The 20,794-nt window shown below is 43.7% G+C and overlaps 2 protein-coding genes across 7 annotated transcripts in view; one reads left to right on the forward strand and one right to left on the reverse strand.

Annotated features, from left to right (window-relative positions):
• Nucleotides 1-20,794, reverse strand: part of LOC119387623 (elongator complex protein 2) — a 32,422-nt gene that overhangs the window by 8,920 nt on the left and 2,708 nt on the right. Inside the window, exons 1-13 of one of the 6 annotated variants that reach the window (XM_037655067.2) lie at nt 11,937-12,090; nt 11,781-11,868; nt 11,616-11,686; nt 11,381-11,525; nt 11,224-11,310; nt 9,951-10,085; nt 8,994-9,146; nt 7,038-7,133; nt 6,397-6,497; nt 5,665-5,787; nt 5,349-5,510; nt 3,999-4,187; nt 2,030-2,177 (exon numbers count right to left, since the gene is read on the reverse strand). In XM_037655067.2, coding sequence (XP_037510995.1) covers nt 2,030-2,177; nt 3,999-4,187; nt 5,349-5,510; nt 5,665-5,787; nt 6,397-6,497; nt 7,038-7,133; nt 8,994-9,146; nt 9,951-10,085; nt 11,224-11,310; nt 11,381-11,525; nt 11,616-11,686; nt 11,781-11,868; nt 11,937-12,059 — 1,621 coding nt within the window. In that variant the 5' untranslated portion in view covers nt 12,060-12,090. Of the gene's footprint in view, nt 1-2,029; nt 2,178-3,998; nt 4,188-5,348; nt 5,511-5,664; nt 5,788-6,396; nt 6,498-7,037; nt 7,134-8,993; nt 9,147-9,950; nt 10,086-11,223; nt 11,311-11,380; nt 11,526-11,615; nt 11,687-11,780; nt 11,869-11,936; nt 12,091-20,794 lie in introns of those variants that run through there. The other 5 variants (XM_049413591.1, XM_049413588.1, XM_049413589.1 and 2 more) reach the window with 5 other exon arrangements.
• The window catches only part of LOC119387626 (E3 ubiquitin-protein ligase HECW1), a 57,198-nt gene continuing 48,828 nt past the window's right edge, over nt 12,425-20,794 (forward strand). Inside the window, exon 1 of the mRNA XM_049413586.1 lies at nt 12,425-12,524. The gene's annotated coding sequence lies outside the window, so the exon portion shown is untranslated. The remainder of the gene's footprint in view (nt 12,525-20,794) is intronic.

Genomic DNA, 20,794 nt, shown 5'->3' on the forward strand with positions numbered 1-20,794 from the left:
CATGATTTTCATGTTAACTCGTGTTATTGATGTTCATTACACAGTCACGTCACAAGATACCAATTTTGGTGTATATCAAGCTAGCGAAACTGCCGCCAGCGCTCCATGAGCGTGGCACGTAAGTCATGCTGTACATGACATGCGTGTCATGATTTTCATGTTAACTCGAGTTTTTATGTTCGTCATACAGTCACGTCGCGCAATACTAATTTCGGGGTAGATCAAGCTAGCGAAACTGCCGCCAGCGCCCCATGAGCGTGCCACGTAAGTCATGCTGTACATGACATGCGTGTCATGACTTTCATGTTATCTCGTGTTATTTATGTTCGTTACACGGTCACGTCGCAAGATACCAATTTTGGTGTATATAAAGCTAGTGAAACGGCCGCCAGCGCACCATGAGCGTGGCACGTAAGTTATGCTGTGCATGACATGCGTGTCATGATTTTCATGTTAACTCGTGTTATTTATGTTCGTCACACAGTCACGTCGCAAGATACCAATTTTGGTGTATATCAAACTAGCGAAACGGCCGCCAGCGCACCATGAGCGTAGCATGTAAATCATGCTGTACATGACATGCGTGTCATGATTTTCATGTTATGACTTGTCATTTATGTTCGTCATACATTCATGTTACGCCATACCAATTTTGGTGCACATTCGATGAACCAAGCGACCAGGAGAGCACAAAGTCGTAGGCGGCTAGATAGATAGATAGATAGATAGATAGATACGCTCAAAGTCGCAGAAGTTCGCTAAGAAATGCTTCGCATTTAATAAAGCAGTCTTTGCAGTGGTGCTGTCAAAACACTTTCTGTTGGGACAAACACTTTTTTTTCTGTATAGCAGTCACAGTTAGTGAAAAAGTAGTAGTTATGATCCGTACCATAAATGCAAATATTTACACATTAAAGCGCCTCTCCAACAAACCCCATACTGCAATATAACCTGTGTAACAAGGGTTCTTTAGGTCTCAGTTATACTGTGTTATGGTGCACAACCTTTACAACAAAGTGACCTATATATTGAAGTAAATGACTATATACTGAAGGTCCTGAGCACTTCGTTATAAAGGCATTCAACTGTAAAGTTCATCAACGAAATATTCCCGTAACAGCAGCTTAATTTTTAGTGACTACGAAACACTAACTTAAAGAAGTGGGTGATGGTGCTGTCTGAATAATCGAGCCCCTGGGTCAAACAAATCCGCTCCCGAAAATGTGGATAGCGGCTGCATGAGCATTTTTTACACTGGATGCTGCCCTGAACAGGAAAAATATGAATGGTAAGACCATTAGTATCTATGAAAAGTTAGTAAACAAGCTTTAAAAACCTGATATCTTACGATTTATTCTAGTTAGCAGCTATGCTGTAGTGACTACACTAGGCTTGTGCGAATATTCGAGCAGTTCGAGTATTCAAACGAATATTACAGTATTCGAATTCGCTTCGAAACGAATTTAACTTATTCTCAATTTCGAAGTATTCGAAATGAACGAATAGACATATATAAACCACATGTAACTCCCTGCAAAGGTGGTTTCACTGCAGTGGAGGGGTGCTGTACCGTGAAGACACCTTTCCAAAAAAAATCTGCACTGCCGCGAAGCCCCCTTCAAGGATAAATGAACATATTACCCTCATATTATTTCATCATTTTTTAAGTTTAAAGCTTGTTATACCAGCTAATATGCTCTAAGTATAGTAAATTTTAAAATGTGACATATTTTACAGGTTATCACTTGCATTCTACTGAAAGTCAAATCCTGCTACTATTCAAATTTGCTTCCACTTCCCTTTGAACCAAAAAGAATGACATTTGCACATGCCTTGTTTCAATTTAAAAAAAATATTGTGCAGGTTAGTTGGGTCATGATAAATATGCTCATTTTTCTTTAGAATATGTCATGTATACTATTCAAATCCGATTCGAAACTATTTGACCAAATCACTATTCGCTTTGAGCCTAAAATTTACTATTCACACAAGCCTAGACTACATGTAGCGTGGTGAAAGCAAGCGCCACCTGTGAGGACGACGGGTGTGAAGTAAAACTCGGGAAACTGGTTTTTTGGGTGTCGCTCGGCATCATCAGTGTTGCGAGTGAGGTCGCTCTCATAAACGGCCTTGTTGGATAAGCCTAGAGAGGGCACACTGGCACCTTCAGCCAATTCCTGGAGTGAGAAAAAAAAAATAACAAGAAGGGGAGAATGAAATTGAAAGCTTCTGCATACCCCAAGTACATGTTGACAAACATCGCAACACTATCCGCGTTTATTGTCTCTCTTAAAAAATTTTAACCTCTGCACGTTTACTTCCGCATTTAGGTAAGCAGGCAATTACAGTAGTTACACCAAGTTGGCTTGGGCATACAAAAGTAGAAACATAAACAATAGAAGAATAACAGAAAAATAAAGTTATAAGGAACAAAAAGGGGGAGAAAAGTGCTAAAGGAGGAATATCCCAGCCATCAGTAACCTGAGTACACAGGCAATGCAATTTGTTTGTTCACTTTTACTTTCGTGCGCTTGCTAACCTTGCTGATAAGAAAGCACTGCCCTTCAAGACACAATGATATTGTTACAAGAAGACAGCGATAATAGTAGCACAATTCTGTAGCACAATTGTTTTTAAGGCTTCTGGTGTTATCACGTCATTGTTTATGTGTGAGACACACTCTTTTGTCAGGACATTTTTATGTCACATTAATTTATTTTCAAATACTGTGAGCCAATGATTTGGCCAAAGAGACTTCTTGCAAGACGCAAAGGCGTACAAGCAAACAACACAAGAGATGACCACAAGAAACGACACATTTCACACAAAAAAATACAAAATTATGGCACGGAAATAATTTAACAGATGTGGCCATGAAAAAGGAACAAAAAATCATGCAGATGGTAGAAATGTCTAACAATATAACTAGGGGAGCTAGAAAAGCAAACAGATGGGCTTTGATGTAGCTGCTTTCTGAAGGAGAATTGTGTCTTATCAGATTATGTGCACTTCATGTTATATCTACCAAAATCATTGCAGAATTACTGAGTGGTCTTGGTCAAATTATAATTTTATTCCCTCTTCAAGAAGAAGCAGAGCGCATCAGAAGAAAAAAGCTAAACTCAGCTGGACAAGGCTTCTTTGCACTGTGCAGTTGAGCAGCGCAGCACAAGGAATACAACCATAAATTAATGTAATCCTGCATATAGAACAGCTAAATAATGCTAAGTGTTCACATACAGCACTACAATACAAGGCGAAGCAATAATCAATGGTAGACAATACTGCATCTAAAAACAGGCAGAGATGCTGAGTTATCATAAGAATATGGAACAATATAATGCAAAGGCAAAATGTAAATCAGCCGTACAGTAAGTAAAATCATGTAGACATTGACATCTAGTAAAATAGTGCGAATGAACACTATATATAGAAAAGACTGGCCCATTTCAGTCTTATTGCATGACGTAATGTCAGGATAGCTGACAGTCTATCCAAACAAGAGGGAAGCACGTGTATAAGTATTTGAGTAGAAATCCAATACTGCACGTTATGTTGTGACGTGTCTAATAGAAACACTATTATAATATACTATCAGCTGTGAAATGTCAGTGATAATGAACGTATTGCTAATTATTTCCTGCATGTAGCACAATGTCAATATGATATTATACAGAAAAAAATTCTTAGGAATATACAATGCCAGCAAGTCACGTGGATGGATGATATTGCAGAAAAGTTTTATGACGGATCATAAACAAACGCTGACTATGTTGACTGTGTTGACTACGACACTCCCACCGTTCCCAATCACTGGTCTTCGCTTACGGCAGTTTTTCTAGGCACAATTTCCACTAAATGCGCAGTTTTGATTTTCTACGGATGCCATGCTATGAACTCCATGCGACAGTGAGTGTCTCAAACAGTGACTGCCTCCCATTTGCCGACATAGAATCTTGGATGCTATGAGCAAAGTTATCTCATTTTTGGAAAGTCACCTTTATGCTGCAGTGTTCGAGCAACTCGGCACCACACAGTCTCTTGAAGTTATCAATGAAGTTGCGGGTTCCTTCAAATGCCCTCAACACCTTCTCCTCGGCTCCAGAGACAAACTGGAGCCGCCCAGTCGACGCGATGCAGGCAAGGTCATGGCCGTGCACCTGTGGCCTGGCAATCTCTTTCCAGGACTATGAAGAAAAAACAAAAACGATGCAAATTGCTACATAGTGCATTCTACAAATCTGCGACAGTAAACTACTGCATTTCAATAAGTACACTTTCCATTTTTCGCTTTCAAGAAATGCAGGCCAGCGAAAAAATAATTAGGGGACTGATTAACCAAGCAAGTGCTGAAAGACAATTTTTTTTATTGCCTATTTGCACACATAAATATGAGTCAAGTGAAAACGCTAGAACTTTTTCTTGAAAATTTAGAAAAAATACTTGTTCGTGCAAAGTGTTTACGTAGGATACTTATAGTGTTCAATAAATCGCTACTTCATAAACAGAAGAATTAAGATTACAAAGCTTCAACTTGTAGTTTTTTTCCCATGCAGCATTAACTTACAAGCTGGCCAACTGCAGAACACACGGTGCAGTGACCTATACTCGTGGGCATATTCTTTTCTGTTTCTTCCTTGTAAAACTGAAGATATAGGGGTAAAGTCTCTACACATCTAATTAATGCAACAAGCAGTCCAGGCAAATCCGGTGCCATTTCGAGTTATCCGACTTGAATAGATTGTTGACTTTCAGGACAGCCACAATTAAGCCGGAAGTAATGTAACATATGATGACGACATGTTGCATTTAGTGGTACAAAGGCTATTTCTGACCAAAAAGCACCAATGCATAATGTAGTCCACAAGCAATGGTGTTATTAACGATTATGTAAATGTAACACAACCATTGGCTTTCCTCTTTTGACAGTCAAGTGTTGATGGTTTTTGTTACAAGCATCAGAAAGGCTGAATAGCAAGCATGCACATGATAGTAGGTACAGGTTGCAGATGTCAGTGTGCTTTCCAGAGGATAAATTTGCTGTAATGTTACTGTCTTTCACAATTATTTCCAAGAGAAGCACAAGTATTTACAAATATTTAAATACACAATTTACGAAAGTCTAGAGTAATTATGGCACTCGTACAGGGGCTTGAACGTCTCTGCAAGATCTTTACACTTAACTTGGTCAGTGACCATTTCTTCTTTGTGATCATGTCACCTAACTAGGCAGAGTTTTTGCTTAACTCTTGAGCTCAGGTGCATCAAGCATGCTTTGGTTCAGCAGGTTTAGGTTCACAGACAGTTAACGCTGTTCATGAGTTCTTGAGAGGTTCTAAGGCACTCACTTTGCTGCCTTGAGGCATGATCCAAGGAGCATGCAGTCTTGTGGTTTGATCAGAACTGCAGCTCAGCAGGTATTCGCCACCAGCAGACCAGGCAATGTCTCCCACTCTGTCAAAGTGACCACCAGGTGTCACGGTGGTCTGCCAAAGGTTGTCTCTGACACTCTAGAAAAACGAAGCCGAGGCGAGACACCGAGTGCCAGGCTCTTAGGAGTTTGATTACAACAACATGCTACTAACATGAGTCTTTCAAAAAAACAATGTATGAATAATAAATGAGCAGAGGCTCGTTTGAAGGTCGCAAAAGTGAACAGCCTACCTCTGGCCTCTTCCACATGTGAAATGAACCCTGGAAGCCATGAGCCAGGATTCTGTTCCCATCAGGACCAAATACGGCCCCGAGAAAGCCCAATGTGTTTCCACCTATATCGCCGAACCGAGCCTGAAAATGAGAGTTAGTAGAAACTGTACTGAAGGAGCATCATGACATGATTTAGTGACTCACTGAAATGGGCATCGCAAACAACAAAGACAGAGAAAGAAACATGCAGGACAACTGCTGAATGTGATCCCTCAAAAAACATCTGATGTGGAAAATTTCTGCTCTAACGTGTCACCACATTCAAGCAAATACATGCATATGAAAGAGGCTTGCAACTTCTTTCTGCCATACATTATTTGTAGCCACTAAGAACAACAGCATCATGCAGTGGTTTGTACAATTACATTGAGCAACTCACTACAGTAGCATATTGGGTATGGCACTGCAATGCTGAGCTCGAAGTCGCCGGTTTTACCCCAGCTGAAGTGGTCACATTTCAATACAGACGAAATCCAGAAATAGTTGTGTGGTTTAGTTAGGTGTGCACTATTATTAACAAAAGTCATATAAAGCCCTTCAGAATATTTTTTACTGAACTATTACTGAACTAAGTGTACAAAGCATCATTTCATAGTGCAACTGCTTTCCATGTTCCAATGGTGTTTTGTCTAAAACATCATTGTACCATACATCCAAAAGTAAACGCATCATCCTGCAAGGTCGGCTCACCTTATCAAGCCAAAGCCCTGTTGAACTGTCTGGTTCCCATACAACAACAGTCTTATCCATGGATGCAGAGAGGAGGCTATGGAGTTCACCTCCGTCTTCACCTAAAATGCATTTGCAGCATTTGCACACACAGCATAGGCATGTCTTCAGTTTGTTTGCTTTATTTTTTGGCATTCATTTCACAGCAACGTAATAATAACTATAATTTGTTGGAGCTTACTGATGTGCATACTCGTGTGCAAGATAATTTTGCAATGGCTCTGTGCTACTATCGCTAAGAGTAAGACTCACTCTGCTGCAATCTAAGTTGTGTTTGCTGACACAGTGCAGCCACCAAGGAATTCCTTTACGGTTTCATAGAAATGCTGGTATAATTTTTAGTTGGCGGGCATGGCTATATTGATGTTTATTTATTTATTTCCATGTTATATGGAAACAGAAATGAGAGCTAAAGGCCGTGCAGCCTGACGAAGGCTCTTACATCCATTTGCATTTGACAACACATACTGAAAATCTTGGTTTTGGAACCATAAAGCTCATAAAACTCTCCTGAGAGTATTTAGCTGCGCAAACACGATGCTAATATTTTTTTCCTTGACAAAAGTTGACTCGCATCTGCGCGAGGGCTATTTTCACCTCACCTCGTAACGTTGCTGGACACCAGTGAACACTGTAAGCCCAGCCTTCATGGCCAGAGAGCACAGTCTCCAGGCCAACATCAAAGGCTTGAGAAGACTCTGTAATAAAAAAAAATCACAGCATATCCACGGGGTGAATGATGATGAGTGGGGCGAAGCTACGGAGGGAATCATCTGTAAACCGTGAAACTCTTCCGTGAAATGCGCCCAGTACATAATATAAAGAGTGTGAAACATCGTGTGTATATTAAACATCAAACTTTTATTGTACTGTTGGTTTACGTGGTCCCTTCATTATCACTTGTGATCGGTGAAATGCAAGGAAGAAGTCCGCTCCCGAGCGAAAGAGCGCCAAGAGCGACCGCATTCCCCGCTCGCCCTGTGCGAATTAAAGGCAAGGCTAGAGGGAAGACAGGACGCGCGTTCCACGACGCGAGGTCGGTAGCATGCCCAACGAAAGCCAACGGAACGCGATCGTGCAAGTGCTCCGGCTTCGCATCGCCTCATGGTTCCATTTAGCGTCCCAAAACCAAACATATTGCTCAAGGTGTGCCTTGCGTTTTTCGTAGAAATAATTTCTTTATCATGTACATTAAGACGAAAAGTTGAAAGCTCACTAGAGTGTATCGCCCGCAAAGTATGTCTTTAGTGTGATTTAACTCTCGTACGGCAGGGTCCTCGCGCCGTTGCCGGTCCACCTCGCCCGTTGACGATCGGGCGAGGTGGCTAAATACAACTACTACTACTACACTTTAAGAAAAACATCTGGCGTTCTTTCGTTCTGCTTTTACAAAACATCTGGCGTCTTTCGTTGGTTTATTTCATCAATCAACGGCGTTTGAACAAAATTTTTATTGTTAATCACGCACAGGAGAAATCTCACCAGGCACTACCTTGGAGGTAAACAATGGCTGCTAATGGCAATGAGAGACAGAAGAAGTCGGCTTTTAGCTAACACTTACACTTCTACTTCTACTAACGTTTCCTACTGGAACATGCCAATGGCTGCTAATGGGGAATGAGAGACAGAAGAATTCGGCTTTTAGTTAACGCGCACGCTGCGAATTTTTTATTGTTCAACAACGCACAGGAGAAATCTCCCACCGGCACCACCTTGGAGGTCAAAGCGTAAGACTTGTTACTCACTACTACGATCACGACGACTACGAGGGACGAACGGGTGCCGCCTTAAGGAGCTTCGCCCCTAAAATATCCACAAAGTCAATACATATCTTGCCTGAACGAAGCATCTTAAGCCCTGATAAATATTAGTCTGGGAAATCAGGCAAGTGCCATACAACATGTAGCTTGACCATCATTACATCATGCTTGACGACACCTATAGGTATGCACAGCTGCAAGAATTTTTTTAATGACATACATTATGTGTACATCCCCTTGCGACATGCCTTATGGTCGACTGTCTATAAATTTGTGAAATTTACACAATTTGATGCCAATGTTCTGGAGACCACATTTAAAGCAAGTGGATGTGCTGGAATAAATTACAGTGTATTTTTTTACAGCAATTAATTGTAATTACAACATAAATGATTATCAAATTATTTTACAGTCAGTCATGCTATAATTATTTATAAACAGAATTCAACGACCCACTCAAATTACATGTGATAGTTACCTGCTGGCAGCGAGTATTCCTAAAGAGGTAAAGAAATTATACATTTTGAAATTTCTGCCGAAACGCTCCACATCTAACGTCTTGTTAAACATGATGCTGCCTTCACCAAAGTGGTTGTGTGTAGCAAAATATTTCAACCAGAAGTGATACAAAGGAACTTTAGGCAACAAGACTGCTTAATTTACCATTAGCTTAGTGTTAGTGCTCTCTTTCTTGCCAATTGTGCACAGAAATGGAAAAAGCAAGTTGCATCTCCAAATGAGAATGCCGTGTCACACAGGGACATATAAATGTTGCTTTATTCAAAATGACATGCTTACCATTAACTGCGGCTTTAAACATACTGCCTCGAAGTTTGATTTCGCCAGCCGTGCTGTCACTGTTTACTGACTCATCATCCTTGCATGGCGATATCTTCCAAATTCGTATTACGCTGTCTTGACTGCAAGAGGCAACAAACACGCTGTCGTCAGCTGAAAGACAACATGAAGACCATTAAACAAAAAACGAAAGGTAATCAACACAGCCCAAATGTGTCCAGCATGTAACCAGCATACCCAGTGGAACCCCTTCTAAGGTTCCATTGGGTATGCTGGTTACATGTTTATAAAGTTGTAAACCACTGTCAAGGTAGTGTACAGCAACCTTTTAAAAGGTTCTCAGGTTGACTATGCAGGTAAGTGAACTTCCTGGGAACATTCCTCACTCACTTTCCCCCATAATGGAGGCACAAGCTGATGTAACATCTATATCACAGTTCCCACATTGTTTGATATTTGTAACTTTTTTCTGCAGCCACTGTACCTTCACAAAGAATGATAAAACTCTCATATATCGCAAGATATTTCAAGTTATTTTTGTAAAGTCTCTTCTAACTTGAGGCTTTGAGCAAAATGATGACAGAAAGTGTCATAACATGGGCAACAGCAAAATTTCAAGTATATCCTGCAAAACTGTAATTCCCAACAAACAAAACGTGGCTACTCAGATTTCAATCCGTTGCTGTCCAGTAAACAGAAATGGTTTCTAGTAGTTTACTGCACTTCATTTCCTGTAAGAAAAGTGTGATTTTTTCCATGTGCATGAAAAATACTGCACGAAGTACATCAACATGTTTAACCCCTTAACTGCTGTGAAAGTGTGGATTTTGTTAATGTTGTATGCTGCAAATAAACAATACACATACACAATATATATAGCATGCATGCATGTCAAAATTACAAGGTAGTAAAATGTTTTTCTAGACAAGTTATGTGATTAAAAAAAAAGTTTCTTACCACATTCCTTGAAGGCAATGCCTCTGACCCAATCCTCATGGCCATATAGTGTATGGCACTTCACGAAGCCTGCCGTAGAATCCTTGTAGTAACAGTGCACCAGCATGTCGTTACCACCATAGGCCAGCAGTGGAACTGCACAACAGAAATTTCTAAGGTGTCGTGACATGCAAATATGAAAAGGGCCCTTATATTTATTTCCTGCATTTGCCTTCTCATTTTTTTCACTGCAACATTTTGATATTAATTATTACTGTAAAAACCCAGTACACATTAATAGTGAAGTGTAAAACAGTTTTCTCTTTTATTGTGACATAGATTTGCCCTGAAGGTTGAACCCGCATATATTGAACCCACATATAATAAATTATTGTGTATATTGAACAGTTGTAAAATTTTTTTGAATATATTTTCCCTACATAAAATATTTTATATATCGAATCACCTATATGTATAAAACTATAGAACTCTTTAGTGATCCCCTTCAGATTCGATATATCCAGGCCTGACTACGGTACTAAAAAGTGAGCATGACCATGTGCTAATCATACACACAAACACACCTGCCCGTTCAGAAAGTATTTACTGGCTGACATGCTGTGCTAGGAGTGTGTACCTTACACAGCACATTATAACAATAACAAATCTCACGTTACTCAGTCCCAACAAGAACAGTAAGCAAAATGTTGCATTGCTTTGTTGGCAGTGCAAGAGGCATTAGAGAAAACACTATGCTTTTCGAAAACATATTGAGCGCTTACGTCCCTGTTTGTAAGCGCTCAATATGTTTTCGAGTTCCGTTTACCAACACGCCCAAAAAATGGCAATACTATGCTTTTGTTTTCATTCTGGCATAACTCCATGCTTGTTTGTGGCAACTCCAAACACTAGCTACTGCTGCACAGTAGGGGCATAAATTCTGAAGCTACATTATTAGCATTAAGTTGTTACACATTATTTTATTAAGGTATTAATTTTCATGCGTGGCCGTCATGACTGTTAAAAATGAATGTAAAAACGCATTAAAAGGAGTTCCCGTAAAGCTTCATTATTAGTTTACATGTTCATCTGTTTGACGTTTCGCACAGGAAATTTTACAATGACAAATGTTACGACAACGCGTAGGTACATATAGTGAACACAAACCCGTCACTGAAGGTTTCAGTTCATTGACAACTGACCAGCAATAACAATTTTAATTTGTATCAACAGATACCAGGCTATCTTTTCATCAGTCTAATTGTGCAAAATGACGAAAACCATGTGTACATACCGCATGTGGATGGTAGAAAACACATCCTGATGTCCATAGCAAAATTTCCTTTCAAATTGATTTCTTGGACACATCTCGCCGTAAATTCTGCAACGGTATGGTTCTTATATTGCAGCAATGCTATGAAACACTCTGCAGATGTTACAACAAACAGTACCTGCGTCAACCTCCCATATGCGAATGGAAAAGTCTCCGCCAGCGCTTGCAACAGTGATTAGGTCGCTTGATGCTGGTGTCGAGTACAAAGCATCTGCCGTCGTCACCGCATCTTCGTGGCCGACAAGCCTTGCAGCTGGAATAAACTTGTAAAGTGGCACAACTGGAAGTTAGTAAATCCAACAATAACAACCACAGGGTAAAGTTGTACGACCCTGTTCCGGGAAAACGCTTACATTATCGTCTTTCTTGGCCCATATAGTCACCGTTTTATCAACGGCCGTACTCAGTAACGTCGTTTCTGCACCTGAAGAAAACGATTTAAAGATAAGAAGATAAGCTAACGTACAAAGCTTGCGAGGACGATTTTCAGGAACGACATCAAATCAGAAAGTACTCACCATTTTTTCTGCGGATCCACCGAACGCAGTTAACCTTGGCGTTGTGGTTAACGAGGGTGTGTGTGACGGCACCAGCACCACCGTTAGCCTGCGCAATCGGCAATCATTTCATTCAACGAACATCGATCGTTGTTACTACGGAAATTAACTAAATACCTGGGGATCGTACAGGACGACAGCGTTGCAGGCTCCATACGCAACAACGTTGTTAGAGCCCCAGTCCAGCGATTGGGGGTTGCGATTGCAGGCACAACTCGTATATTCTACACTGATAGCCATCTAACAGTTTGCTGTCATACTCCCGAAACTAGTACACACAAACAACTCGACCACCACAGCGCACGCCAATGCACGTGCACTGCAAAAACATAAACCGCGCTTGGCTTGTCTACAAAACGGAAAGCAAGCTGCTGATCACTCAGTCTTGCCAGGTGCGATGCGAGCGCCCTGGAACATGTCAAGAAACAAAATAAAATTGCTTTTAGAAGGCTAAAACACCAATGTCCGCCGATGTTGTTCGTATACAGGCCGAGAGAATTCTACTAGAAATTTATTAAACAGGTTTGTGAATATTGTCTTTCTTTCTCGCGGCCCATCAGGTTTTTGTAGTTTTTTGTTCTGTTTTTCGACCAGTTCCGCCAGGCGGGCGTGACAAGATGGTGGGGATGTTATGCGAGTGATGCTCAGTGTACGGAATTTTGTTATGATTGTGATCCTCGCCGCGTGTTAGGATTCTCGTGCAAGGTAAGCATCCGCGCTTTGTCTCCATATATTTGGCTGTAGCGTAGATAACGGTGCTCAGCTACAGACGCCGCCTACTAAACGCTTATTGTGACGAAATATTGCCAGCTTCCTATCCTACTAAGCCTAACGTTTTGTACCAATTTCCATCTCTCTGGCCTTATTAAACTTGTCGACGGTCGCATTGTGCGCAGAACGACGTGTAAATCAGCCCGGGCCCTCCTAGTATCGTCGTTGACGATAGGACAGTGTAACATCTGCTACGCGCGCACTTCCTTTCGATCAGTTGCGGTCTTGTCAGAAGTAGAAAGCGCTTCGACATCCTACTTCGCCGGACCTACGGCAGCTGCCGAAATTCCGACAGCTTCGATTAGCGTGAACACTCCTGAGCGCAGTTCGCTTGGCGCTGATTTAATTACCGCGTTCCGCTTCCCTCTGATTGTTGCATTAATTACTCCAGTGTCGATAACGAGTGCTTCTGCGTGTGAGATGTCATCTTCACATGCTGACTTGTGAAAGTGTTCCGTTAGATTTGCGAGCGCGATGTTTCGATAACCGCTGAAATAAATTAGGCGATCAGGGCTTTGTGGCGAATGAATAGATTTTGCTTTCCGTTTACGTTTGAATATAGGTGATTTTATCTATGGCAGTTGAACGATAAATGTTGCAGTACACTTCTCTCCAGAGAAAGTTTAAGTTGCTACGTTAGCTGTTTCCACGTCGTGATGTTTACTTTTTTTTTTTTTTTCTGCCTGTAACGCGGTGGTTACGTGGTGGCGAAGCTTCAGCCGCTATGTGCGTTGCATTTCGATCCTAACGATCGCTTTGCGAGCTTGCGAAAGGAGAGGCGAAGTTTAGTCATCCGGGGCTCCGGCTTTCCAGGATCTGTGTCACGCCAGCCCGTGTCGGTATACGGTCTTGCGTAACTAGTTTTATGGATGCTTGGTTCATAGAGAGCATCAGTGCCTTTAGTCGCGGTGGTTCGTAGCCGAAACAAGTCTGATGTCATGCGCCACTTGGGCTACACACACTGTATTTTTTGTAGCAGCCGCAGGTAGCTTTTCGCGACTTCGTTCGGTGCATTTTCGAAGTCTCTCACGCTTCCTTGCTCATCAAGAAACCCATGCGAAACCCCCACCTCCAAACTGCCTCTCCTTTTTTTTGAAGTTTGTTTATTCCTTTATTGTATATCTGCAGTAAAAGCTGATGTAAAGTTAACTTAAAAATACACATGTCGGTCGCGCGTTATTGATCAGACCGTTGTTTCCTTTATAATTCGCGTTTCGACATCGATATCGCTAGAGTACTGCCGGATGCAATCATCACGCGCCAGTGGAGAGCTTTTGAGCGCCGTATTGCGTTGGCTTCCGAAATGTCGTCGTTTTTGCTTTCCATGGAGTTGCTTTCACTTGGCAGTCAGGCGCGCGCTTTTGAACCCGTCTATCTGGCTGCATCAAATTTCGGAGCGGAGCTCGCTAGCAACACGCATATGTAACGTGCAACTGCCCGATTAATCAACCGGCGCCTTTTGACACCCCGAACCTTTTTTTGGCGCAATGTACTAACGTTTGAAGCGACGACGGGCCCTGTCGCATAAGCAAATTTCGCTCGCACGAGCGTCGGCTAAACTTCCTGGGCGCAACAGTCAATCGACGATTGGACCGACCCCTCCTCCCGCGTCGTAAAGCTTTTGTGACAGCACTTCGACCTTGACGACCGCTTTTATTTTCTGTTTATGGTCTTCGTCTAGGAGGGGAGGGCTTTTCTTTCTTTCGCAGACCGCTGCTTCCGCGTGTTTGCGCGGTCACGGTCGTGGTTTTCTGTCCGTGTTTACACGTCTGGTGTACACGCTCCCTGTAAGGAGGAGCTCTCCGTCTTGCGTCTGTCGCATGATCCGTCGCGTTGCGCCGGGTCTTCCTCTGGTTTCCTTCCTTCCTTATTTCTTTTTTGTTTTGCTTTTGCGTGTTTGAAACCATCCTGCTTCTTTTAACTCGCGCCAAGGGTGCTGCCTGACAATCGGCACCCCCGTCGTCTTAGGTTTCAACGGTTTGGGAGGGAAGAGAAAGCACTGCTTCGCATGGTGTAAGAGGATCCGATCCGCTCTGTCTGAGCCCCCCCCCCCCCCCCCCCCCCCCCCCCCCCTCGGTCTCACTCCGGCGGCACGAACACGTCGTTTTTGTCACTTTTCCAACCGACGCGGCGGCTGTTCTCCGTGCTTTATATAGTTGACTTATATATCATTGAAAGCTTGATCTTTGTACTTTTCAAATATATTTATTAAAAACAAGTCAACCATTAGTATTTGGGGATGGATAGCCAAGAATAAGCGCAAGTTACACGGTTTTGGCTGACTGTGCCTCAGCAGTGACCATTTTTTAAAAAATCTGCTACAGTTACAGCACTGTTCTTTGCGCAGCACATTCAAGACATATTTACCTATTTTCTCAACGTAGCAAATTGATGTTGGACTTCTACTTTTTTGTTGCTGAGCTTTTGAAAACAGCCAAATTTAGTAACTTCCGCAGCAGATTGTCCAGTAACTATTCGCTAGAGAAAGTTCATTTTCGGGGCGTATGTAGAGGATAAGATTTTCCGTCTGAATACCCAATTTCATCGATGTGCACGTGCTACTTTTTAAATTATATTCATCTAAAGTGGGCGATATTCTCATATAGGGACCTACCGTGGCTCATTTTCGTGGAAAGCTACTGAAGTTCCATGGCCGAATTTGCACGTAGAGAAACTATAGTCCCCGATCTATTTCCTGGACCTAGCGTTTTTCAATAAAGCAAGCAGAAATGCGATACGAAGCTCGTAAACTGTCGTAATTTTTCATGCTGAAAACGTCAACAAAAGTGGAGTAATCTTCAAACTGCGCTGAAATCTCCGCATGCATAGCTTAAAATATAATAGTTACGGTCTCCTTATATAATTATACACACTAATCACACACAAATACTGCAGGAACACTGAGAAATCTGCATTATTCCTATCACTACAACGAAAATCTTCCTCTAGCGCCACCTAGACGGACAACACGAAAGCGCTGCATTGGAAAGCTCCCGTCTCCCCGACTGTGCGTTCGAAAACATTTTACTTCAGGGGAGAATGTCAACTTCAGACCATGCCCCAGCATCTGCAAGTCTTCTCTTTTTGTCTGCCTTTCAGACGGCTGCGCGGGAGAGCGTGAAAGCAAGTGTGAAGCATGGGCGCCTTGGGGGGTGCAAAGCCGTCTTGCATCGCGGCTGGGGGAGGGGGGGGAGAGAGAGATCTGGCATAGCTTGGGTGGGGGCAAGTGCCGGTGTGGCTGGAGGGGGGCAAATGCCGATTTTGCACAGAGAGTATGGGGTGAGCGTCGTCAAGTGAAAAAAAAAAAGCTGTACTCTCGGAACGTCCCCTTCGTGTGCGTGCGTATGTTTGTGGCCCCACTCGGGCGACCACTAAAACCGAGGGGTGTGCAACGGCAGACAAAAGAAAGCAGAAAAACGGGCAGTGCGCGTGCGATGCGAGGGAACTGAGTAGATCTGCGTGGGCGAAGTATGTTTTGAATAGCACCTCAGCTTTCCTTTTCTTTCCTTTTTTTTAGAAAAAATGTCGTTTTCCAGAGGTGTGGTTTGCTGGGCTTGTTCATATGAATCCACAGCAATAAACATCATAAATACGAGATAAGGCACACATATATAGGAATGACACGACAACTGTTTTGTACTTGCTGCGTGTTCCTTTCTGCCACTGCTAACAAACTAAACACCGCAGAGTTAAACTAACTAAATTAACAATTAAACACAATTAAGATGTATACCTCCGCTTCTAAAAAATGTAGGCCACTCGAATTTCTTTGGTACCGGCTTCCTTTCCTTTATGCGTCGCAGCATTTTCCCCGGGCAAAAGTGCGTGAGCGCGAAAGTAACCCATCCCGTTCAACTGGGCTTGCTGTGCTCTGTACTTGCTAGATTAGGCTACAAGCGGAAACTTGGCAGGATACGCTCGCTCCGATTCGCCGTCTATCATATACTTTGGCAAGTTATGCATCGGACTGTTTCGCTTCAGGACGTGGGTTCGATTTCCGCCTACGACAGGCGCATTTCCATGGCAACGAAATCCAGGAACACCCGCGTATATATTTCCGTGCGCTCTAAGTGTTCAGGAGTGCCCCATAGCGGCGTTTCCTCATAATTACATAAGGCTAGCTCCAAGGGGACGCGGGCGTTTGCGAACTCTTCACTCTGAGTCGGAACACCGTGCAACAAGGCGCTCGCGTGGTTACCCTGCCTCCGCCCCCGCTTCTATCACGCGCACCTTTAGACAGCCTGCGGTTACAGCCTAGGAACTGCGAGCTCACTTTGCGTATTTCTCTGATTCATTGCTCCTGCTTTGAATGATTGTACTTTGGGGTGTGGAACGCGGTTTCTGTCAGCCAGTATCGCAAACTTCACACCTAAATTTGTATACCTGTTTGCTCGAATCACAAATAAAGTTTATATAAAAAGCCTTAGTGGTAAGCTTCGGCCGTATTTGCGGTCACCCTGTGGCATGTGCGGGCACATATTCATTGGGATTTTCCGAATGGTCTACTCTACATCTCTTCTGGCACTTGGATTTGTATGTTTCGGCCCTAAATAGTAGGCCTCCTAAGTTTTTTTATTTCTTCAGTAAACCTCCTCAGGCAAGGTTTTACAAACGGCAGGTGGCATACATGCGTGATACGCTTGGGGTCCCGGTTCGTTCGCTGCTGTATATCCTTGTGCGCAGACCATATCGGTGACTACGCAGCAATTCTTGCGGTAGCGGGAATTTGCGTCCAATGCTGATGTGGTGAGCTGGAAACCCGAAGTATGACATCGTTCCACGCAACACAGCTTTGCCGTCGGAAGACAGTGACATCCGATTGATAGCCTCCGGCCGGGAATCTTAGGCACGTGCCTGTAGGCTTGTGTTGCTGCACTGGCGGCTGAAATCAACAGCTATTCCTCGATATCTGCGCAGTGCATGCTGTTGTGCTCGTGACACGCGATCGAACACCTCCTCTCTGTTTTCTTTGCTCAGCTCGTGCTTTATCAGCCGCCGCTTTCGCCTGAAGGAGAAACGTTAGGAGCTAACAACTCAACGTCTTTGGAAAGTCTGCCGTGCTGAGAACTTGCGATGTCTGAGGATAGCGGGTCGTAAACTCGTAGCGTGAGTCGTAAGGCTGACGAGCCAACGTAGCCGAACTGGGACTTGCGCCTAGTAGCCAGACAAGAAGAGAAGCGTTTTTTGAAAACGATAAGTTTATAAAATTATAGTTGGTATCGTTGTGCATAAAACACGTTTACATGAAAGCGACAGATGCGCGTCGCGTTCATGTTAACAATGGCAATTCGCTAGGAAGGCGCATTGCAGTAATACGTCAGACAGGGATGGTATTGCGAGTCCCGGTCGAATCACAGGCCGTAAATCACGAAGAGAGTAACGGTGGCCTCCCGTCGTGCGAACTCCGGGCGTGCCTCTTTCGCTATAAGGTATTCATATTAGCGCAAAGCAAAAAACAAACACTCGAGAAGGAATTGGAAGGGAGCAGACAGGTCAGGCGCTGAAACCTTTCTGCTTCCTCCCACTTCTCTCTGTAGTCTTTGTTTCTTTGTTCGCGCTAATATGTATCTCTTTGTATAGTGGTTCATGAAGGAGAAAAAGGTGGTAATTTTTGTCTCCCGTGCTTCAGACACGGCTAAGCGCATGTATCCCTCTGACATCAATGAACTCGGCCAGCAACCACATGGCCGCTGCGGCGAAGAGAAGACGAGGGGTTCTGTAAACGGCGTCGCATCGCCTTTCCGAAACGCGCTTGCAAAGCCGATGCGCTACTGTCGCATTCATGTAAACGGGATTATAACCGGCCAGCTGAGGCGACTCCATTCATTCAACAAGACGCCGACACGCCCGTCTCCACAAAATGGTCTCCACGTTGTCTGAGTGTGGCCCAGTTCATCTTCCCACGGTAGGGAAGTGTGCCTGCGTTGACAGTTTGCCGTAAACCGGCACGGCACGCACCTCGTTCACACGAATGCGACAACTGGCGCATCGCATCCATGTAAACGGGTGTAAGCGCTGGAAAGGCGCATCGCACAAATGCGCCAGGCAGGTGTGGATTTCGAGGGTAAGCCGACTCATGGACCACCTTACACAATTGAAGGGGAACGCCGGCCCCTCCTCGAGTCGGCCTCGAGTGCACCTCTTCGATACTACACGACAGCTGCGGGGGCAGAAAGCGAGGACTTCTCGGGAGGGTTCATGCACTCCATGTAAACGGCGGCGCATTGCTCTAGGAAAGGTGATGTGCTACCGCTGCATTCTGTCGCATTCGTGTAAACGCAGCTGGAACGCGGCACTGTTTCCCACGGCAATGCAGTCTAATTGAGTTAGTGGGGGAGACAAGGGTTTCCCAAAAGTCTGTAGGCTAACCAATCCTTCCCTGGGAAGAAGGGGTGCACTATGCACGAGGCAACACCACCAAGACTGGTGTAGTCTAGACCCCACGAGTACAGGAGATGGGGCATAACATCCACTGTGCTAGCCTGAAGCTGAGAGGCAGCATGGGGGGGGGGGGGGGGGGGGGGCGATTGAGCGAGGATGAGAGCAGGTAATAAATGTGTGCTGCAGCACGAAAGCCGACAGTCTGTGCTTAGTAACGGGAGACGCTAGAGAACGGAACGCATTTCATTCGCATCCACTGGTGTCCACTGCTCGCGTAGATTTGAGCTTCTCGAGCGTGCGCTGTGCACTTCTTAGAAAAAAAAGTTAGTAAATGGTTAGTAAATGCTTGCATTTACTACTTTCGAGCGTATTTTACTACCATCGCGAAATCTGTTTACTAGCCAGGCAGTTAGTAAAGGTCGTAAAGTGCTGCCTTCACTAACCAGAAAGTTTACTTGGTGTTTTTAACTAAGTAACTACTAGCCACCACATTGCCAGATCTTTCGTAGATGCGCAGTATACTTTGCCGTAATCGTGACAGTCTTTAGCAAAATTTAAACAATTTTTTTTTTGTACCTTGGAATTAAAGTTTCGTGCTAGGATGGCACGCATTCGCATATAAGCAAATATAGGGCACACGACAATGTGTAGAAAACATCAATTATTCTTCTAAATTCTATGATTGCCAACCAGTACACGGTGCATAGGAGCATAGTCTTCAAGCCGCTGCTAGAGTAGATATCAGCTACGTAAAAGTCTTGCTATTCTGTGTGTGCACTTGCGTGTGTTTTCTCATTCGTGATCAATTCATGCCTCTATGTATGTTGGTTGCTTTGTGTACCTACCACGGTAATTACATGAAGTAATTAGCGGCCATTCGTTAATGTACGAGGACAATGCCACTTCGTTTTTTTAGTCCTTTAGGTACTTTTGTAATAAATCATCTTTATATGGCAATGCACACGCACATATAAACAAAATAGGCGTAAGCCCTCATTGAGTTGTTAGCGCGGTTACTAACAACTTAGTAATGGACTAGCCATTCGAGCTAGTACTATTCACTCACTAACTAGGTAGCAAGTTCCACTAGCCTGCATTTTACTACCTTCACTTACTAAGAGGCTAGTGTATTTTGTGACAAGTAAACGGTTAGCATTTAGTCAGTGAATATGCCGACCTTTTTTTTCCAAGAGTTGTCGCAATCGGCGAGCCACCCTTTGCCTCGGGCGCCGGGACGGAATAAAGGCAGCCGCCTCACTTTGCGGCGATAAGGAAGACGCCGGCTGTTTCTCATGCACCAGGAGGTGCATGGTTGCAATTGCTCGAAACAACACCATTGTCGCTGGTGCCGAAGCGGTAATGCGACACTGGCGCCTTTGTGCCCCAGGAAAGGCCGTGACGCCGAGTTTCCGCCGAAGACGGACCTCGGACTACCGCACTGTGCGTCTCCGGCTGTTAGGCCGTCTACGCTTCGATCAGCGCCAGCTTGCTGTCATTACTGACAATTTGGGGTGAAACGACCACTCATCATGTTATTGTAACGAACTTTATTGAAAATCAAATCCTATTGAAATAGCGTACGCGAATAGAGAAGTCGTTCCCCCGACAAGAGAATAACGCACCAGGACCATTCATGCCACGCATTATGTCGCTCAAGACGTAATTGCTTCAGCTCTGTCATAGAAATGGTTTTTGCGGTTCATCTGATGCTTTGCACACGGTAACATGATAAATAAATGCTGCATCAACCAAAGATGATGATACTACTCTGCTGAAGTTTCAATTCAAATGAAATAAATGACGGTACGTATAGCAGGGAAACT

Source organism: Rhipicephalus sanguineus, chromosome 3, assembly GCF_013339695.2.
Source record: "Rhipicephalus sanguineus isolate Rsan-2018 chromosome 3, BIME_Rsan_1.4, whole genome shotgun sequence".
NCBI lineage: Eukaryota > Metazoa > Arthropoda > Arachnida > Ixodida > Ixodidae > Rhipicephalus > Rhipicephalus sanguineus.